General features: G+C 43.1%; 1 protein-coding gene across 2 annotated transcripts in view; it reads right to left on the reverse strand.

Annotated features, from left to right (window-relative positions):
* LOC140200528 (protein Shroom1-like) overlaps nucleotides 1-21539 on the reverse strand; it is a 76736-nt gene that overhangs the window by 38371 nt on the left and 16826 nt on the right. Inside the window, exons 1-2 of one of the 2 annotated variants that reach the window (XM_072263997.1) lie at nucleotides 4942-4986; nucleotides 1206-3717 (exon numbers count right to left, since the gene is read on the reverse strand). In XM_072263997.1, coding sequence (XP_072120098.1) covers nucleotides 1206-3638 — 2433 coding nt within the window. In that variant the 5' untranslated portion in view covers nucleotides 3639-3717; nucleotides 4942-4986. Of the gene's footprint in view, nucleotides 1-1205; nucleotides 3718-4941; nucleotides 4987-21539 lie in introns of those variants that run through there. The other variant, XM_072263998.1, reaches the window with a different exon arrangement.

The following is a 21539-nucleotide window of genomic DNA, read 5'->3' on the forward strand; positions in this document are numbered from 1 at the left end:
TCACCACTCCGTTGCTTATATTTCATCAAGGACAAGGAAACATTGAAGTAGAAAGTATAAGAAACTGAGAAATAGCCTCATCAAATGTTATAAAATCATGAGGGGCATGGATAAGGTGGACAGCCATCGTCATTTCCCCAGGGCTGGGGAGTTCAAAAGTAGAGGGCACTTGCAAGATAAGGGAGCAATTTAAAAGACACCTGAGATGTAACCTATTTTACACAGACAGTTGTGAGTATTTGGAATGAGCTGCCAGAGCAAATGGTCAAGACAGGTACAATTGAACACTTAAGAGGCATGCAGATAGGTACATAGAGGACAGGGGCTTAGAGGGTTATGTGCCAAATGCAGGCAACTGGGACTAGCAGGGAGGACGCAGAGGGAGCATGGACCAGTGCTGTATTACTCTCTGACGCTAGGAAAGGATATGCAGCAACTATCAAGAAGGTTGAATAATTTGCTTTACTTCTTTAGGAAACAGAAGATCTGATAGAGATATACTTTGGAGACGACAGATGTGGAGAGAATGCTTCTATTTGCAAAAGAATCCAAAGCATGTGGTCAAATATGCAAGGTAGCTACAAATCAACTGAAAAGGCAAATAAGGTTAAAAAACATATATTTGGAGTAGTTACAATATAGAACAGGTAATTTGATTTGCTAAAGGTAATTCAAGGAATACGGGAGAGAAATATATAGAATCAAGATAGAAAGACGAGCATAAGCACCAATACAACATGCATTACTAATTCATATTGAATACAGACCATATTGTGGTTGAAAAATAAAAGACAAAGCAAAATTTTCTCTGCAAGAGAGCGAACTTCATCCTCTTTACCAGGTTAACTTGGAACTTGAGAGCCAAAACTTTAGAATCTAGCAATTCCTTTTTTTTAGTTACAGAAGGTTCTCAAAGTTTAAGAGTCCTTTAACACACATGGAAATTGCTGAATTTTTTTTAAAAAATCCTTTACATATTATGTAGGATTCTTTTTGCATTTGTTTTATTATCCTGCAAGTTCCTACAGTTCTCATAATCCATTTTTGTGCTTCCGTTTCTCATTCCTATTCTAATCACAAACGCCCAGTAATTCTTTGGAAACCATCTGCTCTAGTGTAGCAATCACATCTAATAGCCACAGTAGCCTTTCATAGACAAATGGGTATGCCCAACTGCCGTTAACAATTCTATTTTAGGTACATACCTGCTGAGGCAATGAGAATGACTTTGACCGTGCACATCTACCAAAATGAACAAAGTCTAGCTGGTCCAGCAGATTGTCAGTGGAGGCAAGTTTTTCAGATACATTGCAGTTAGTTGTCCATTTTGGAAAGCGTTGAAGCTCAGCTGACTGGCTTAAGAGATGATCGTGAGATCTAGTACTGCAGACAGACAAGATTTCAGAGGAATTATCCCAATGTCTCTTGGCTGAATTATGTTGGGACATATTTGATCCTTGGATGGAGTTGCAACTGGAATATTGATAGCAGTTGCTCTCCAAAAGCCTCTTGTGCTGGACAGGCTTTGAAAACTGCCACTGATCACTCATTAATTTTGTAGCACTGGGTTTAAGACTTCTCCTGTGGCCAAAGTAGTTGGCCAATGCTTCGTGCTGAATCTGCTTTACATTCACCTGTGTAGCTTTTCCTGATTCAAACAGTTGTCTCCTTGAAGTCACAATGCCATTGTTGCCCTGCACATCAGAGAACCCAAGAGATTTTGCCCGTTCCCACTTCCTTGGATTACACTCTACGCCTAACTGATTTATTTTTTCAGGTTCTGAAGAATACATTTTCTTCACCTGTAATGACAGCCTTTTTCTACCCCCTATTCGGGTGACCTGGTGCTGAGGATCCAGAGGTTTGACTCTCAGGTTCTCATGCAACCTTTGAGATGGTGGAGATGTTGGGTCACCAGGAGCATCAGTCAATGAGTTTGTTTGGAAATGTGTAATGCCTGGCCTGCCGGTGGGCTTTTGTTTCGCTCGGTTTGGCCAGCTAAGCTGGAGGTCTCTACGTTTAAAGGAAGTCTCCTTCAGAACCTTCGACTGTGCATGCTTTACTTGGTTTCTATAAGTAGTTTTAGAAGAATTGATCAATGAGCTGGAGGTGTCCGGAGATTCTTCATTCAATTGGTTGAGGTCAACGGGGTCAATAAGCTGAGAGGAACTCTTGCATTTTCGGAGCTGAGTAATTTTGTTCTCAAGTGTCCTGCAGAGATCCTGGTTCCCTCCATACTGTCCTGGTGGGACGTTTTGGCCTTCGGAGAGCTGAGATTTTTGATTTGCACTCATTAGTGTACCTCTCCCAGCATTTGTGGTTTTGGAGGCAAGGCGATGCAACATTGCGGTGTTTTCAGCAGTGATTGTACTGTGGCTGCTTGAATCGTTCCCCGGCTCCGCGCGATTGACCGCTTCTAATCGATGTCCTACACTGCCAGTACTGTTTCTCATTTGCCTCTGACTATACTGCCCTCTTACCTGAACAGAATCTGTCATGGCAAGGTGTGATTTTGGGATGTGAGAATATTCGGCAAATCCACAGAAGCTCTGGCCATTACAGCCACCGTTATTCAGACCAGGTACCTGATGTGATAATTGTCTGGTACTTGCCACATTCAAGGATCTTTGTCTACTTTTGTATCCTTGAACCATGTGGAATTTATAATCTACCTCATGGTTTTGTCCTTTTGTGTCCTCAGGACTCGATGCATGGGAAGAGCCTGGAAACACCTTGGCAGGCCTTGAGTCCCCTGTAAATGTTTCCGTGTCTGTGGTGGTGAAGTGCAAATATGGTGCTGTTTCTTGGCTGCGTGCGTTCACACCAGTTACTTGAGATGGTAGCTCAGGATGGCGAGGACTAACAAGTACGGGTTTCTGTTTGTGTGCCAGTGAGAGGCAGTGGGTTAGTTTCTGTGATTCCTCACAGTCGAATGTGATGCCAGAAGATGAGTTAGTTACATTGCTCAGAGTTGCCTTCTCAACCCTTTTGGCAGTAAAATTTCCTGCACCTTCAACTGTTTGACTATCTTTCTCTGGTACAAAACCAGTATCCTTAAATGAAGGGTTGAAAAAGGGAGTCTGGGAATAGGCTTGTTCAAAATTAGAGAGCTGTCTCTCCAAGAGCAGGCATGATGTCTCTTGATGATTATTTTCAAGAGCCATCCTTGGTGTCGTGGTGTCAACTGATCTCTGAAGCATATCTTGTGGGCTCAGTCCATGACGGGTATGGTAATAGGCAAAATTATTGTGCTGTTGAATGGCAAGGAAACTATCATCACGAGGTGGTGGGAGAGGAGGTCTTGAACTACTACACTTTCTGTCATGACCATTGTTGTTATTGTTCTCTGTGGATAGGACAGATTTCTCTTCATTGCCCATAACAGCAGCATTACAGACTACAGGCATTGGTTTTGTGCCAGTCCATTGTAGGTTGTCTGGATCAGGGCCCTGGGAGACCGTCCCTGTTTGCCTGGTTGTGTCGCCGCAGTGTACAAGAGACACATTTTCTGGAGCACTGAAAGACGTTGAGAACGAGCTGTACCCAGAGTCTCCTTTGCCATAATGATGACTGAATTGCTTCATGTAACCTGCGTGCCTTGCTGCATTGGCAGCTCCTGTCTGATTCAACCCGTCCATGCCTCAGCTGTCGTTCCATGGTCGGATCTTCATCTTCATCAGGTAAGGCATCAAAGATCCATATTCTTGTCTCACGTTTCTGAAAGCAGATTTATTACAGTTAACACAAAGAAAGGAATTGTGCACTTTGTCATAATGATAGAAAATCCAAAATACTTCAATGCTATCATGTATGCAAATGCACCAATTAATGTTACATAAAGCAAAACTCTAAATACAGTAAATGAAACTAATGACTGATTAATCTGTCTGCTACTGGTGCTATTAGTTGACTAAGATATGGAGGAAAGGATAAAAACAGAACCTTTGAATAGGTCTATCAATCTGAACAAAGAGAGAGAGAGAGAGAGAGAGAGAGAGATTTTTAAATATAATTTGTAGGCTCGTATCATGCACCTGTCAAATAAATGAAGTACAGTAACGGAATAAAGGCCAGGCTAAGTTAGGTCATGAAATAGGATTACACTCACACCTGATATAATGGTCAATCTGATACTTACGTCAGGAGCTGGGAATCATTTATACATACGCTGTACTGAGAAATTTAACATGATGAGATGCTAATATTTCTGGCATTGGTTTCCTTTATGTGTAGCTTTAGAAATCAAATGGTCCAAGGGAGACACCAGGAAATCTACAGATGCTGGAATTTCAAGCAACACACATCAAAGTTGCTGGTGAACGCAGCAGGCCAGGCAGCATCTACAGGAAGAGGTACAGTCGACGTTTCTGGCCAAGACCCTTCGTCCTGACCTAATCCTCAATCTCTGATACGTTTAGTTTAATTAGAGACACGACACGGTAACAGACCCTTACAGCCCAACAAGCTCATGCTGCCCAATTATACCACTCAGCCTACAAACTCGCACACCTTCACAGTGTGGGAGGAAACCAGAGCATCTGGAGGCAACCTCCGCAGTCATGGGGAGAAAGTACTACTAACTTCTTACCGACAGGTGGCGCTGTGATAGCACTGTGCTAATTGCTATGCTACCAGGCCGCCCACTTGGTGTCAAATATTTGTCACTTTTTGCCTTAAATACACTTCTTTTTCTCAGCACCCTCTGTATTTTAGGTTAGGGAATTCCAAAGACATACACCCTACCTAAATAATTTTTCTCAAAAGTAAACTGCACAAAATATTCCAAATCAGGTTTCCCTGCAGCCTGTTCAATCTCAATAAAACCTTTCTTTTGTGCTCCATCCTTTTTGTACACTATTTACCTTCCTAATTACTTGCTGTACCGGAATGTTTACTTCCTGTGCCTCACAACCTGTGTACCAAGCCTTCGTGGCTTCTTACCATTTAAAATGCATTCTCTTTTCCAAGAGTGTAGCCTCACATTTGTCCACACATTGCTCCATGTCGCCTCTTGCCTTGCTCCACCTCCTCTGCAGAAACACTGCCTCCTCACAATTCTTTTTCCAACTGGCTTTGTAACAACAGCAAACATCTACCTTGAATTTGGACATCCGGGATCTCTGTTGTACATTTAGAGCTAATGACTAATCAGACATTGATAAAAGTTCCCTTTCAATGAATGTTAAAAACTAACCTGTGTATTACACAACCACTACCATTTGCTGGACAGTCACCAGCAATGGCAATGGCACTTTGACCCATGGGAAATAAGTCATTGCTGTTTGTGGGATCCTTAGTACAGAGGAGGTCAAAGGTCAGTGTGGAAAACTGAGCAAGCTGAGCAATTAACAGAGAAGTTATTTCCAGAAGGTATTTGCAGACATTTTTAACATCTCCCTGCTTCAATCTCAGGTTTTAAGAAAAGTTGCTATTTTCCCGATACCCAAGAAAAACAAGATAACATGTCTTAATGACTCCCACCCTGGGGCTCCGACATCCTCCATCATGAAGCATTTTGAAATGCTGATCGTGGCCTGCTTCCTAGACAACCCCAACCCACTGCACCTCACCTACTACCAAAACAGGTCTACAGCAGACGCCATCTCCCTGGCCCTACTCATATCAGAGTTCAAAGTTAATTTATTGCTTAAGTACTTATACACAGCCATATACGACCCTAAGTTTCACCTTATTTATGATTGAGACACAGCACGGAATAGGCCCTTCTGGCCCTGTGCCGCCCAGCCATCACAGAAGAGTTTACAATGACCTATTAACCTACTAACTTGTACACTTTGGAATGTGGGCGGAAACTGGAGCACCTGGAGAAAACACACATATGGGAAAAGGCAGAGAGATTCCTTACAGATAACGTTGGAATTGAACTCCAGCCTCTGACGCCTCAAGTTGTAATAGGGTCGTGCCACCCACAATGCTACCAGGCTTGCAAGCAGGCTTTTTCCCCCCAATGAGGTTGGGTGAGACTGGAATTAGGGGGCATAGGCCAAGAGTAAAAAGTGAAATACTTAAGGGGAACGTGAGGGGGAACTTCACTCAGAGGATGGTGAGAGTGTGGAATGAGCTGTCAGGGAAAGTGATGGATGTGGGTTTGATTTCAACATCTAAGAGAAAGTCCACAGATGGGAGGGCTGTGGACGGCTATGGTTCAGATGTTGGTTGACGGGACATAGAAACATAAGAAATAGGAGCAGGAGTAGGCCATCCGGCCCATCGAGCCTGCCCCGCCATTCAGTAAGATCATGGCTGATCTGTCCGTAAACTCAGCTCCATCTATCTGCTTGTTCCCCATAACCCTTAATTCCCCTACTGTGTAAAAATCTACCTAAATGTATCTTAAATATATTTAATGAAGAAGCCTCAACTGCTTCCCTGGGCAGAGAATTCCACAGATTCACCACTCTCTGGGAAAAACAGTTTCTCCTCATCTCCATCCTAAATCTTGTCTCCTGAATCTTGAGGCCATGTCTCCTAGTTCTAATCTCACCTACCAATGGAAACAACTTTCCTACTTCTATCTTATCTATCCCTTTCAAAACTTTGTATGTTTCTATAAGATCCCTTCTCATTCTTCTGATCTCCAGAGAGTATAGTCCCAGGTGACTCAATCTCTCCTCATAGGTTAACCCCTTCATCTCTGGAATCAACCTGGTGAACCTCCTCTGCACTGCCTCCAAAGCCAGTATATCCTTCCTCAAGTATGGAGACCAGAACTGCACACAGTACTCCAGGTGTGGCCTCACCAGTACCCTGCATATTTGCAGCATGACCTCCCTGTTCTTGAATTTAATCCCTCTAGCAAGAAAGGCCAACATTCCGTTTGCCTTCTTAATAGCCTGCTGTACCTGCAAGCCAACTTTTTGCGATTCATGAACAAGCACTCCCAAGTCCCTCTGCACAACAGCATGCTGCAATCTTTCACCATTTAAATAATAATCTGCTTTTCTATTATTCCTTCAAAAGTGGATGATCTCGCATTTACCAATGTTGTATTCCAACTGCCAGACCTTGACCCACTCACTAAACCTATCGATATCCCTCTGCAGACTCTCCACATCCTCTGCACAATTTGCTTTTCCACTCAGTTTAGTGTCATCAGCAAATTTTGCTACGCTACACTCAGTCCCCGCTTGCAAATCATCAATGTAAATGGTAAACAGCTGCGGGCCCAGCACCGACCCCTGCGGCACCCCACTCACCACTGACTACCAACCAGAGAAACACCCATTTATACCAACCCTCTGCCTTCTATTGGTTAACCAATCCACTATCCATGCCAATACACTTCCTCCGACTCCATGCATCCATATCTTATGTATAAATCTCTTGTGTGGCACTGAGCCAAGTAACAATTCATCACGAGCTGCATTGGCTGAAAGTCCTGTTTCTGTGCTGGAGAGCTCTATGACTCTAAATCAAGGCTAAGATAAAACTTTCCATATTCAGATGATGATATTCAAAAAGGAAGCCATTGAAAGCTATACGAGTTGGATATACTTGTTGACCTCCTAGGCTAGAAGGTGATAGGAAGCTAGGTGGGTGGGAAAGGTAAAGGTCTGGAGAAGAAGGAATCAGATGGGAGAGGGGAGCATAGGAGAAAGAGAAGGAGGAAGGGCACCAGGGGAGGTAATAGGGGGCTGAGGAGAAGAGATAAGAGTCCAGAGAGGGGAATAGAAGAAGAGAGAACAGAGAGAGGAAATGAAAAAGAACAAGAAGAAAAAAATGATGGATGATGACTGGAATCTATAAATCAGTTACTAAAAGAATTTGGCTGCAATGGTTCAGTAAATAAATTACACTGTTAGCTGGAATGTCAGGTTGACTTAAGGAGTGTCTCCTTTTCAAGAAGACACAAGTGGAATGCTTACTGTTATTGACAAGTTGTAAACAATTAGTACAGTGATCACATTTGTGAGCAATGTAATGAATAGTCATAGTCATACTTTATTGATCCCGGGGGAAATTGGTTTTTGTTACAGTTGCACCATAAATAATTAAATAGTAATAAAACCATAAATAGTTAAATAGTAATATGTAAATTATGCCAGGAAATAAGTCCAGGACCAGCCTATTGGCTCAGGGTGTCTGATCCTCCAAGGGAGGAGTTGTAAAATGATTTATGTTGGGACAGACTGTTTAATTTTAATTGTCATTTTCTTTCCAGTTGAACAATCAATTGTCTGCTTGTATCTTAAGTAGCCTTTCTATACATAACAGTTCAACATGCCTCTTGTGGCTCTGCAAAGCATAATCCAAGAAGCTTTGTATTGCATTAAGTGGATAAGTGTTTTTCCTCATTGGTTAATTTTTTACTATGCTATTAAAGAAATATTTTCTAATTGGCCGTCTTTATCCATCGAATTTTCTTAAATCTTGGGTATAAAAGTGGCTATTTTATGCCAGACACCATTTTAGATCCTCTCTTCAAAAACCCTCTGTTCCTATTCTCTTTGTTCTATCAACTCTTAACAAAATGATCCTGAAACAACAAGTTTTATTCCACATTCTTGACTTCTGAAAGTATCTTGGAGTTAAACACCAGATTATAACAATTGGCATAGTCAGCAGGATACACTAAAGTTTTAAATTTGTTATACTCTAAGACAAAAGAGGGAATTTTAGTGCACAACAAAAGGGATAAGAACTCTCTCTTTATGTTCCTCTATTGTCTGAGAGAAAAACTAGTTGTGGCTTCTGTATCACTGGATGGGAATCAGGATTGAGGATTGCTGTGTTGCTATTTTACAAGTCGGATCTGTTAAAATAAACACAACCTTTTAGAGCTACATGCAAGACTGGAACAGCGCAGGCTAAATGCGTAAAATTAAATTCTTACAAGCTGTGGAGCACAGATAAAAAATGTAAGAATCAATGCAAGCCAGTAGAATGCATGAGAAAACTTAAATACTTACAAGCTAGCGAAGCATGGGGAAAACAAATTAAATTCATATTTCAAGATAACCTGTTAAAATTTCATCTGCGAACTATTAAAATATTGAGGTGAAAGTAATAAAAAGAACATACGAAGCAAGATCAAAATTTTAAAAATGGCCAAAGTCAGAAAACTAACTGAGAACTTTAACCGGAATCACACATCTCAGTTTAATAAAATTAATGGAAAAAGTCCAGACAAAAATTACCAATGTTAAGCTTATTAAGTTTGAGAAAATGGCTGCTACTGATTTAGAGATAAGACCATGTGGTTGGTTTGAGTGAATATGTGATAGTTTGAATGTGTTAACGGCATAACTCCAGTTAGTCCTGACGAAGGGTCTCGGCCTGAAACGTCGACTGCACCTCTTCCTACGGATACTGCTTGGCCTATAGAGACAGGAAAAAGTCTAAAGAGCAAATTTTGCATTAACTGACTGAACAAAAGAACAGCATGGTAATTCAGTCAAATGATGGAGGAATGCTGGAGGTTGCTCTGGATTTCCAGCATCTGCAGAATCTCTTGTGTTTTTAATTCAATTGAAGTGCATTGATCAGGGCTTAGAAACAAACTGAAACAATGTAAGAAAGCGCAGTCGTGACTTCAGATGGGTGGCTGGGCTAGTGACCTTTCCAATGGTGTTGCTAGTGACAGTCCTGCTGGTGTCCATCCAGGGAAGCACCTACTCCTGAAACTCCACTTGAGGAATTAACGTTTACATGAAACAATCTCCCTACACAGCGCCACCATCTGAACTCGGGAGAATTACAGCCTACATCAGACAAACTCTGGGAATAGCGAGGAATTACAGATGGACATGACACGGACTCTACAGCGGCCCCTAGTGACTCAAGTGAGGATGACAGTGACAAAACAAGATTGATAGACACACGAGGAATCCAACGGGATTCCAGCACTAAGCACACCTTTCCCTCCCCCATTCTCTCTGCTTTCTGCAGGGATTGCTCCCTACGGGACTCCCTTGTCCATTCATCCTCCTCATCCCTCCCCACGGATCTCCCTCCTGGCACTTATCCTTGTAAGCGGAACAAGTGCTACACATGCCCTTACACTTCCTCCCTTACCACCATTCAGGGCCCCAGACAGTCCTTCCAGGTGAGGCGACACTTCACCTGTGAGTCGGGTGGGGTGATATACTGCGTCCGGTGCTTCCGATGTGGCCTTCTATATATTGGTGAGACCCGACGCACACTGGGAGATCGTTTTGCTGAACACCTACACTCTGTCCGCCAGAGAAAGCAGCATCTCCCAGTGGCCACACATTTTAATTCCACATCCCATTCCCATTCTGACATGTCTATCCACGGCCTCCTCTACTGTAAAGATGAAGCCACACTCAGGTTGGAGGAACAACACCTTATATTCCGTCTGGGTAGCTTCCAACCTGATGGCATGAACACTGACTTCTCTAACTTCCGCTAATGCCCCACCTCCCCCTCGTACCCCATCCGTTATTTATTTATATACACACATTCTTTCTCTCTGTCTCCTCTTTCTCCCTCTGTCCCTCTGACTATACCCCTTGCCCATCCTCTGGGTTTTCCCCCCCTCCCCCTTTTCCTTCTCCCTGGGCCTTTCATATGATCCTCTCATATCCCTTTTGCCAATCATCTGTCCAGCTCTTGGCTCCATCCCTCCCCCTCCTGTCTTTTCCTATCATTTTGGATCTCCCCCTCCCCCTCCCCCTCCCAAATCTCTTACTAGCTCTTCCTTCAGTTAGTCCTGACGAAGGGTCTCGGCCCGAAACGTCGACTGTACCTCTTCCTAGAGATGCTGCCTGGCCTGCTGCATTCACCAGCAACTTTGATGTGTGTTGATTGATAGACACACATACATACACATACACATACACACACAATGCTGGAGGAACTCAGCAGGCCAAGCACCATTAAGGAAAGAATAAACAGTTAATGTTTTGGACCGAGACCCTTCATTAAGACTATAAAAAAGATGTGAAGTTGGAGCAAGAAGATGGGGGAGAGAGAAGAAAGAAGTACATGGTGGTGAATGATAGGTGAAACCAGGAGAGGGGCAGGGGTAAAGTAAAGAGCTGGGAAGCTGATAGGTGAAAGAGATAAAGGGCTGTAGAAGGGGGAAGACCATGGAATTAAAGAGAAGGGGGAGGAGCACCAGAGGGAGGAGATGGGCAGATAATGAGATAAAGTGAGAGAGGGAAATGGGAATGGGGAATGGTGAAGGAGTGGGGGGCCAATTACAGGAAGTTCAAGCAATCGATGTTCATGCCATCAGGTTGCAGGCTACCCAGGTAGAATATAAGGTGTTGCTCCTCCAACCCTAGTGTGGCCTCATCACAGCAGTAGAGGAGGGCGTGGACTGACATGTCAGAATGGGAATGGGAAGTAGGTGAGATTAGAACTAGGGGACATTAACCTCAAGATTCAGGGGAGAAGATTTAGGATAGAGATGAGGAGAAACTGTTTTTCCCAGAGAGTGGCAAATCTGTGGAATTCTCTGCCCAAGGGAAGCATTTGAGGCTTCCTCACTAAATATATTTAAGAAACAGTTAGATAGGTTTTTACATAGTAAGGGAATTAAGGGTTATGGGGAAAAGGCAGGCTGAGTTTACGGACAGCTCAGCCATGATTTTATTGAATTGTGGGACAGGCTCGATAGGCTGGGTGGCCTACTCCTGCTCCTATTTCTTATGTTCTTATGAAATGGATGGCCACCAGGAGATCCCGCCTTTTCTGGTGGACGGAGAATAGGTGCTCAGTAAAGTGTTCTCCCAGTCTAGGTCGGATCTCACCAATATACAGGGGCCACACCGGGAGCACCGGATACAGTAGATAATCCCAACGGACTCACAGGTGAACTGTCACCTCACCTGGAAGGACTGTTTGGGGCTCTTAATGATATTGAGGAAGGATATGTAGGGGCAAGTATGGCACTTGTTCAGCTTGCAAGGACAAGCGCCGGGGGGAGATCAGTGCGGAGGGACGCATGGACAAGGAAGTCATGTAGGGAGCAATCCCTGCAGAAAGCAAAATGTGTGGGAGAGGGAAAGCTGTGTTTGATGTGGGATCCTATTGGAGATGGCAGAAGTTACGGAGAATTATGTGCTGGACATGGAGGCTAATGGTGTGGTAGGTGAGGACAAGAGGAATCCTATCCCTGGTGGGGTGGCAGGGGAATTGGGTGAGGGCACACGTGGGCAAAATGGAAGAGATACGGGTGATGGCAGCATTGATGGTGGAAAAAGGAAAGCCCCTTTCTTTGAAGAGAGAGGACATCTCATTAATTCTGGAATAAAAAGCCTCATCCTAACAGTAGATGCAGCAGAGATGGAGGAACTGAGAGAAGGGGGTGGCATTTTTACAAGTGACAGGGTGGGAAGAGGTATAGTCCAAGTAGCTGTGAGAATCAGTGGGCTTATAAAAGATATCAGTAGATAAACTGTCTCCAGAGATAGAGACAGGGAGATCGAGAAAGGGTAGAGAAGTGTCAGAAATGGACCAGGTAAATTTGAGGGCAGGGTGGGAGTTAGAGGCAAAGTTGATGAAGTCGACGAGCTCAGCATGGGTGCAGGAAGCAGCACCAATGCAGTCCTTAAGACCATAAGATGTAGGGGCAGAGGTAGGCCAATTGGCCCATTGAGTCTGCTCCGCCATTCAATTATGGGCTGATCCAATTCTTCCAGTCATCCCCACTCCCCATACCCATTGATGCCCTGGTTAATCAAGAACCTATCTATCTCTGCCTTAAATACACCCAATGACTTGGCCTCCACAACTGTTTGTAGCAACAAATTGCACAGATTTACCACCCTCTGACTGATGTAATTTCTCCGCATCTCTGTTCTAAATGGACATACTACAATCCTGAAAGTCGTGCCCCCTTGTCCTAGAATCCCCTACCATGGGAAACAACTTTGCAATATCTAATCTGTTCAGGCTTTTTAGCATTTGGAATGTTTCTATGAGATCTCCCCTCATTCTCCTGAACTCCAGGGGATACAGCCTAAGAGCTGCCAGATGTTTCTCATACAGTAACCCATTCATTTCCGGAATCATTCTCGTGAATCTTCATTGAATCCTCTCCAATATCCATATATCCTTTTTAAAATAAGGAGCACAAAACCGCAAACAATACTCCAAGTGTGGTCTCACGAGTGCCTTATAGCGCCTCAACATCACATCCCTGCTCTTACACCCTATACCCCTAGAAATGAATGCCAACATTGCATTCGCCTTCTTCACCACCGACTCTACCTGGAGGTTAACCTTCAGGATATCCTGCACAAGGACTCGCAAGTCCCTTTGCATCTCTGCATTTTGAATTCTATCCCCATCTAAATAATAGTCTGCCTGTTTATTTCTTCCACACCAGTCATCGGTGCAGCATTGGAAAAGTTGGAGAGTGATACTGGTGTAGGCTTGGAACATAGACTGTTCCATGTAGCCGGCTAAAAGGCAGACATAGCTGGGACACATGCGAGTGCCCATGGCTACATCTTTGGTTTGGAGGTGGTGGGACGAACCAAAGCAATAATTATTGAGAGTCAGATGGAGAAGAGTGGTGGTGGAGGGGAGCAGATTACGTCTGTTATCTAGAAAGAAGCGGAGAGCATTAAGGCCATTCTGATGGGAGATAGAGGTGTGTAGGGACTGGACGTCCATGGTGAAAATGAAGTGATCAGGGCCAGTGAACTTAAACTCATTGAAAAGATCCAGGGCATGTGAAGTGTCATGGATTTAGGTAAGAAGGGACTGAACCAGGGGATAAAACACAGTCGAGTTATGCACCTACAAATTCAATGGGGCAGGAACAAGTAGGAACGATAGGTCTACCTGAACAGGCAGGTTTGTGGATCTGGGGTAGGAGGTAGAAACGGGAGATGTGGAGTAAGGCAATTATGAGGTTGGCGGCAGTGGCTGGGAGATCCCCAGAGTGACAATGGCTTGGTGCTCCTTAGTGGGTTCCTGTTTGAGGAGTAAGAGGAGGTGACTGACAGCTGTCCCCTGGCTTCAGCAAGGTAGAGGTCAGTCTGCCAGACTACTACAGCACCCTCCAGCTTTACCTGCGGGTTTAATGGCGAGGTTAGGATTAGTGCAGAGAGAATGGAGAGCAGTGTGTTCAGAATGAGGGAGGTTAGAATTGGAGAGAGGAGTGGTAAAGTTGAGACTGTTGATGTCTTGTCAGTAGTTAGTAATGAAAAGATCCAGAGCCAACAGAAGACCAGAGCAGGGTGTCCAGGCAGAGAAGAAGGGTTGAAGTTGGGAGAAGGGGTCATCAGTGTGGGCTGGAGAGTCCTTGCTAAAGAAGTAGGCTCAAAGATGGAGGCGGCGGAAAATTCGCAGCTCCAATATTGACCAAGGAACACTCACAATGCGCTGGAGGAACTCAGTAGGTCAGTCAGCATCAGGTGAAAAGATTAGTCGACGTTTCGGGCCGAAACCCTACGTCAGGACTGAAGGAAGAACTTTGGGGAGGGTTTGATGCTGGTAGTTGAAAAAAAACAGTAATTTTTAAGACAAAGGGGTGGGGGAGGGGAAGCAGGGAGGTGATTGGCAGGAGAACAATAGTAGAAGGAGGCGGAACTATGAGGGAGGTGATGAGAAATAGGGATAGAGGAAGGGAGGGGGAGGGAATTACCGGAAGTTGGAGAATTCTATGTTCATACCAAGGGGCTGGAGACTACCTAGACAGTATATGAGGTGTTGCTCCTCCAACCTGAGCGACGCCTCATATACCGTCTAGGTAGTCTCCAGCTCCTTGGTATGAACATAGAATTCTCCAACTTCCAGTAATTCCCTCCCCCTCCCTTCCTCTATCCCTATTTCACATCACCTCCTTCATAGTTCCGCCTCCTTCTACTACTGCGTATTGTTCTCCTGCCAATCACCTCCCTGCTTCCCCTCCTCCACCCCTTTGTCTTAAAAATTACTGTTTTTTTTCAACTACCAGCATTCTTCAAACCCTCTCCAAAGTTCTTCCTTCAGTCCTGATGAAGGGTTTCGGCCCGAAACGTCGACTAATCTTTTCAACTGATGCTGACTGACCTACTGAGTTCCTCCAGCACATTGTGAGTGTTCCTTTGACAACAGCATCTGCAGATTATTTTGTGTTTCCAATAATGACCAACTGTGTGAAGACACACAGGACTGAAGATATAGTAAAACCATTGTTAAACTGGCAGGAGGAGAGAGAGCAGCGCGCGTGCGCGTGCGCAGCCCTCCGGTGAAAAATGATATCGTATCTGTTAAATAGAGGCCGTGGACAATTCTGATTTGATGGAGAATGGACGTGAAAGCACAGAGGAACATCTGGAGAAATTTCTGAAACGTTCGTTCGCTGCTATCATTACTGCGTGGCTGGGAATCTTTCGGAGGGTAGGCCTCAAAATCCCCGGCTTTGTCTGCTGTTGGCGATCAAGATTGAGGACGAATCGTTCAGACAGAGATGGCGCTCAGTACTCGGTGTCGGAGAGCTGATCAGAGCTCGAAGTTTTTGGATGACTCAGAGTCAGACTGTGGTCGGCATGGCAGAGAGAGTTTTTCTTCCTCCTCCCGTCTGCGTGAGATGCGGGACATTTGAGAGACTTTGAACTTTTACTGTGCTCATGGACTTCTTCATCAAGTTATGGTATTGTTGCACTGTTCTAACTATATGTTATAATTATGTGGTTTTGTCAGTTTTTTCAGTCTTGGCCTGTCCTGTGTTTTGTGATATCACACCGGAGGAAATATTGTATCATTTCTTAATGCATGCATTACTAAATGACAATAAAAGAGGACTACGTGTCTTCATAATCTAAAATAAATGTATCGACAAGCTATTGCTCAATAACTCAACAATGGAAAACAGTAGAAATGCATTTGCAGATGAAATTACAGAAAAGGCAGCAAAAGAAGTACGAAGAACATATCCAGTGAACCTGACAACTGGAATCATGGAAACAAGGTTGAGCTCTGTATCACAGACAAATATACAAGATATCAAAGATATGCAAATTCAGTGCTCCAGACAGGAAAGTGGTTCCGGATGGAGAATGATGGAAAGTTAGTCAATGATGGAGGAAGGAGGTACGGCACTAGTCATAGACTAGTAGCTCTATCTATGGTGCTTCCTTATCTAGTACAGCAGATGCACTCCCTAGAACACATTGGAATTCAAAAGATGATCGACAGATTCTCTCAATAGTGGTGGTATCAAAACTTTAGGGCACAAGCTCGACAAACGTTTGAAAGATGCGTAACATGCCAGAAAACTAACTCTGGAGCAGCGGAGAAGCTACCACAATTAAGTGTTCCTTCCCGACCTGGTCTGTTTTACACTTACAAGTGGACTACAATTCTTTACCAAAACGTTAAGGATACTCAGAAGTAATGGTAATAGTGGACAATTTTTCAAGATGGATGGAAGCTGTTCCAGCAAGGAAAGCCTCTGCCACACACCACATTAAAAACTCTGATCAAGGACTATATTCCTTGATGGGGATTGTCATGTCACATTGACTCTAACCGAGGAACACATTTCACTGGAAGTGTTCGTCAGGAATCAGAATCAGAATCAAGTTTATTATCACCAGCATGTGTCGTGAAATTTGTTAACTTAGCTGCAACAGTTCAATGTTTTTATATAGGCGTCCATCAGTCTCATGAGACCATGGATTTGCGCCTTGGAAGGTTTCCAGGGTGCAGGCCTGGGCAAGGTTGTACGGAAGACCGGCAGTTGCCCATGCCGCAAGTATCCCCTCTCCACGCCACCGATGTTGTCCAAGGGAAGGGCATTAGGACCCATACAGCTTGGCACCAGTGTCGTCACAGAGCAATGTGTGGTTAAGTGCCTTGCTCAAGGACACAACACGCTGCCTTAGCTGAGGCTCGAACTAGCAACCTTCAGATCACTAGACCATCGCCCTAACCATTTGGCCACGTGCCACATAACAGTTCAATGTAATACATGATAATATGGAACAAAAAAAAGTAAATCAATTACAGTAAGCACATGTGTATATTAGATTAAAATAGCGCAAAAACAGAAATAATAAAAAAGTGAGGTAGTGTTCATGGATTCAATGTCCAGATGGCAGAGGTGTAGAAGCTGTTGCTGAATCACTGAGTAGGCACCTTCAGGCTTCTGTACCTCACTCCTGATGGTACCAGTGAGAAGATGGCATGTCCTGAATGGTGGGGGTCCTTATTAAATGTTGACTGAATTATGTCAACTGAAGAAGGTTAAATGGTCTTTTCATTGTCCACATCACCCAAAGACATCAGAACAAGTCAGACAAATGAATGGAACCATCAAGCAATGACTAAGTATCATGAGGAAGGTGTACCATGGCCTGTGGCTCTTCCTATGGACTTGTGTACCATCAGAGACCCCAAACAAGAAAACTAAATTAAGTCCATTTGAGGTGGTAACAGGCAACTCCTACTGGGAGTTCTCAATTTTGGAGAGGTTGATATACACGTTATGGCAGACACTTTAGTTAACTATTGTGTGAAATTAACCCAAGCTGTACAATCTGTTTCTCAACAGGATCCTGCTGCCTGGGGAGACCCAACAGAAGGAGGACACACCCTGATTCCCGTTGAGTGGGTCCTCATTAAAAAAAGCATACAAGGAACCACTAGGAGCTTGATGGGAAGGTCCTTTACAAGTATTGATAATTCCCAACTCAGCGGGGAAAGTAGAAGGCAAAAGTAAATGGATACATGCCAGCCACTGCAAGTGAAATAAAGTGGTATCTGACAAAGACAATAAGTGCTAGTAACCTCTGCCACAGTTCTAGGTTGCTGGGTTACAGTGAGAAAATCACTAACCAGCCAGGAGACTTCAAGCAAGTCAACAAATACTGGATATTATGGTGTTTATTCTTCATATTATCAGTTGTATTTTTGCTAATTTTCCCTACTCGTAATGTACCCTTTCAGATGACACATAATGTACACTTCTATTGACAAACAGAAATATTGCAGTTGGACAAATAAGAAATGGTCTAAGTTCAATGAACAATAGGTAATTTATGTGTGGAAGTGTAGCCTACACCTTTCTGCCACAGAATTCATTAGGATTATGGTACTTGGGGCATGTTTTCTCTGCTAGGAGACATACACACACCTTACCTTCACCTCCCAAGTCTAGAAGTAAATGAGACACTTCAGAAGGAAATCATTTTGCATTAATTTTATTCCCATTTTATGGTGTTGCAAGTAGTATCAGCGAGATTTAAATTGTTGCTGCAGCTTTAGAACGAGTGAACAATGACACTGCTGAAGCCTTGGGAATGGGAACAACAGAAATGATCACTGGGCATAAGATAGTTCTTCAGAATCATATAGCATTAGATCTTCTCTTAGCAGTTGGGAGGGGAGGGGAAATATGTGCAATTATAGGCAAGGAGTGGTGTACTTATGTATCTGACGAGTCTGAAGACACAAGTAACTTGGCTGAGCATATTCATAAAGAAGCAACTAAAATACATCAATCTGATGGATGGGATTTCTTTGATTGGATTCATTCAAGTCTCAGAAGTTGGAGTTACTCGATATCACAGGTCATATTAATCATACTAAATACCTCTATAATTTACAGTGTTTTTAACTTGTTGAAAGGAAATCATTAATAGAGTAGTTCAAACTTACATAAGTGTGCCCACTAATCTGCCTAATAATGGCATAATTTTATGAATATATATATACTCCTTGATACTTCATAATTTGTAGTTTTTTAAATTATTTTATATGTAATGATTTTTCTGTCTCTGAATTTCAGTTGTAATGATTCTATATGTGTGATTTAGAATCAAAGAGGGCATTGTTGGATCTGACTGTTTAATTTTAATTGTCATTTTCTTTGCGGTTTAAGTCAATTATCTGTATTTTAATTAGTCTTTATATACATAACAGTTTAATATAAGTCTAGTGACTATACACAGTATAATCCTGGAAGCTTTGTACTGCATTAAGTGAAAAAGTGTTTTTCTCATTGAATAAGTTTTTTACCATAGTACTAAAAAAGTATTTTCTAACTGGTGGTCTCTCTTACCTATAGAATTTTCTTATCTTTTGGGTATAAAAGTAGGTGTTAGGCACTATTTTTAAGTCCTTACTTTTTCAAGTAGTAAGATCCCTTGTCAGTGTTGTGTTCCTGTTCTCCTTGTTCATCGCTCTTAGTAAAACAACTGTGAAGTAACAAGTTTTCTGCTTCGTCCCTGACTTCTAAAAGAACCTTGGAGTTAAACATCACAATCCAACATTTACAACCTTCATGTAAATAGCGAAAGCATACTTGAAAGAAGGCAAACACGAGGAAATCTGCAGATGCTGGAATTTCAAGCAACACACATAAAAGTTGCTGGTGAATGCAGCAGGCCAGGCAGCAGCTCTAGGAAGAGGTACAGTCGACATTTCAGCCGAGACCCTTCGTCAGGAGAAACGAAGGATCTCGGCCTGAAACGTTGACTGTACCTCTTCCTAGAGATACTGCCTTGAAGGAAGGATAAGATATATTCTATACGCCGTGCATGGTAGAATTGTAAACTTCTTCACTATGCTACAGGATATTGACCAGGGGAATACTACTCTTCTAGTGGTCCATATGTCCTCAAAAGCACCCACAGTGCTGGGTCAATAATGAAATGTCCCAACTGGGTGCAGTAGGATTGTATAACTCTAGCAGTGTGGCTTATAATGATGAGATTATGATTATTTACTTTTTAACTACCTAAACAATGGAATTATTTTCAATATCCTGTTGGTGTTTCTTTCAAGTGTAGGGAAGATAATTTAAATTGAGGATTTCAACTTTTTGAAGCATTTCAGTAGGATCAAAATGGAATCATTATTTCCTGTGGTTGGAGAACCAATAACAAGGAGGACTTATCGTAAAATTGTTACCAAGAAAGTGAGGCTAGAAGGTGAGATATTTACTTCAGCAGATGGTTAAAGGAGCTTGGAGCATGAAAAGTGATGAGTCCATGGCTCTGATGATTTTTAAGTAAAATTTGTCCGAGTTCAAGTTTAATTGTCTCTGAACTATACATGACCACCCATGAATACAGCCAAAAGAGACAGTGTTACTCTGAGGCCAAGATGCAAATCACAGCAACAATCATACACAGCACAAAACACATGGAGCACATATTAGAAAGCAAGCAGAAATAAGATGACAAGCACATACAAGATAGCAGTAAAATAGTGTCATACAAAACAAAATGTAGTCCAAGTCCCTGAGTTCATGAACGTTGAGCAGTCTGCAGTCAAACACAGTACAGATTATCTTCTGCTGAGCAAATACAAGGGGGCAGCACCAACTCCAGCATGGACAGCATGCCACACAACATCTGGGACTTCAGTGGGGCACCTGAATCAGATGCCTCCCCCAGGGCGCTGCAAACAGTCAACACCGTGGCTTCAGGTCTAGTAATCACTACGAACAAGGCCACACAACTCCCCTGTCCTCCAACAGGAACATATGATCCCAAGAAAAGCAACTAAGACTATGACTGCCTGTTAGACCGCTCATCCTCGTCATGCACCGACGCCTCTCTGCCGCAGTCAGCATAATGGACACACCAAGTCCAGCTCCTTCAGTTTCTCCAACAACGAGCAACTCACTGATGGGATAGACCTGCAGAAATTTAAGTTCTTAATATCCAGCTGGGTCTTATGATCATAAAAATTACATTTTAAAAAGGCAATAATGTCTTTGGTTGATGCCGTGGAAGCCACGCCAACATCTTACCGAGAGCCATTTTGAAGCAGAGAGAGATTCAGAGCTGTGTGGAAAGTACACAAACCGCTCGGATTAATTGTGGATTGCTGCAGCAAAAACCACAGAAACAATAGATCAGTTACCAGGAGCACCAGCTGTTGACAAGTGATCCATAGGAGGTTAAGTCTGGGAATGTAAAATGATCCTTGTGGGGATCGAGAAAACGTGATCAATAATTACAATAAATCACACGAACCTCATCTGCTCATGGTAGACTGGCAGCTCTGGAGATCTCTGTCCCACCTGAGGTTTGGCAAACTGGGATTCTTATTTTTCTGAATTATGAGAGGCTATAAATAGATAACTGATATATTGTTCCCCAGGGTCAAATTGTCTAATACTAGAGGTCATGCACTTAAAGTTAAGAGCAGGAAAGTTCAAAGGGGAAGTGTGATGCAATATTGTTTTATAAAAAACAAGCACACTAGGTGCCTGTAATGTGCTGCCAAGGGTGATGGTGGAGGTAGAGGTGGATGCTGAAAATACACAGAAGATCAGTCAGCAACTACAGAGAAGGAAGTTAATTCTGCAGGTTGATTTCCTCTCATCTCCCTCTCTCTCCACAGATCCTACTTGACCTCCTGATTATCTCCATTTTTGTTTCTGTTTTCCAACATTTTCAGTACTTTCCTTTGGAAACAACAATGCTTGCAAATGATCACCAACATACTTTAAGAAATACTGGATCAGAAATTCCTTGTCACAAGGGGCAGGTTAAAATTGCGCCACACCTGTGATTTGTACCCGTTAAGTGTAAGGTCCTCTACCACCAATGCTTCAAGGTGCACTAGGCCCAATATGTTCAATGTGATAGGATAGACCATTG

Source organism: Mobula birostris, chromosome 7, assembly GCF_030028105.1.
Source record: "Mobula birostris isolate sMobBir1 chromosome 7, sMobBir1.hap1, whole genome shotgun sequence".
Taxonomy (NCBI): Eukaryota; Metazoa; Chordata; class Chondrichthyes; order Myliobatiformes; family Myliobatidae; genus Mobula; species Mobula birostris.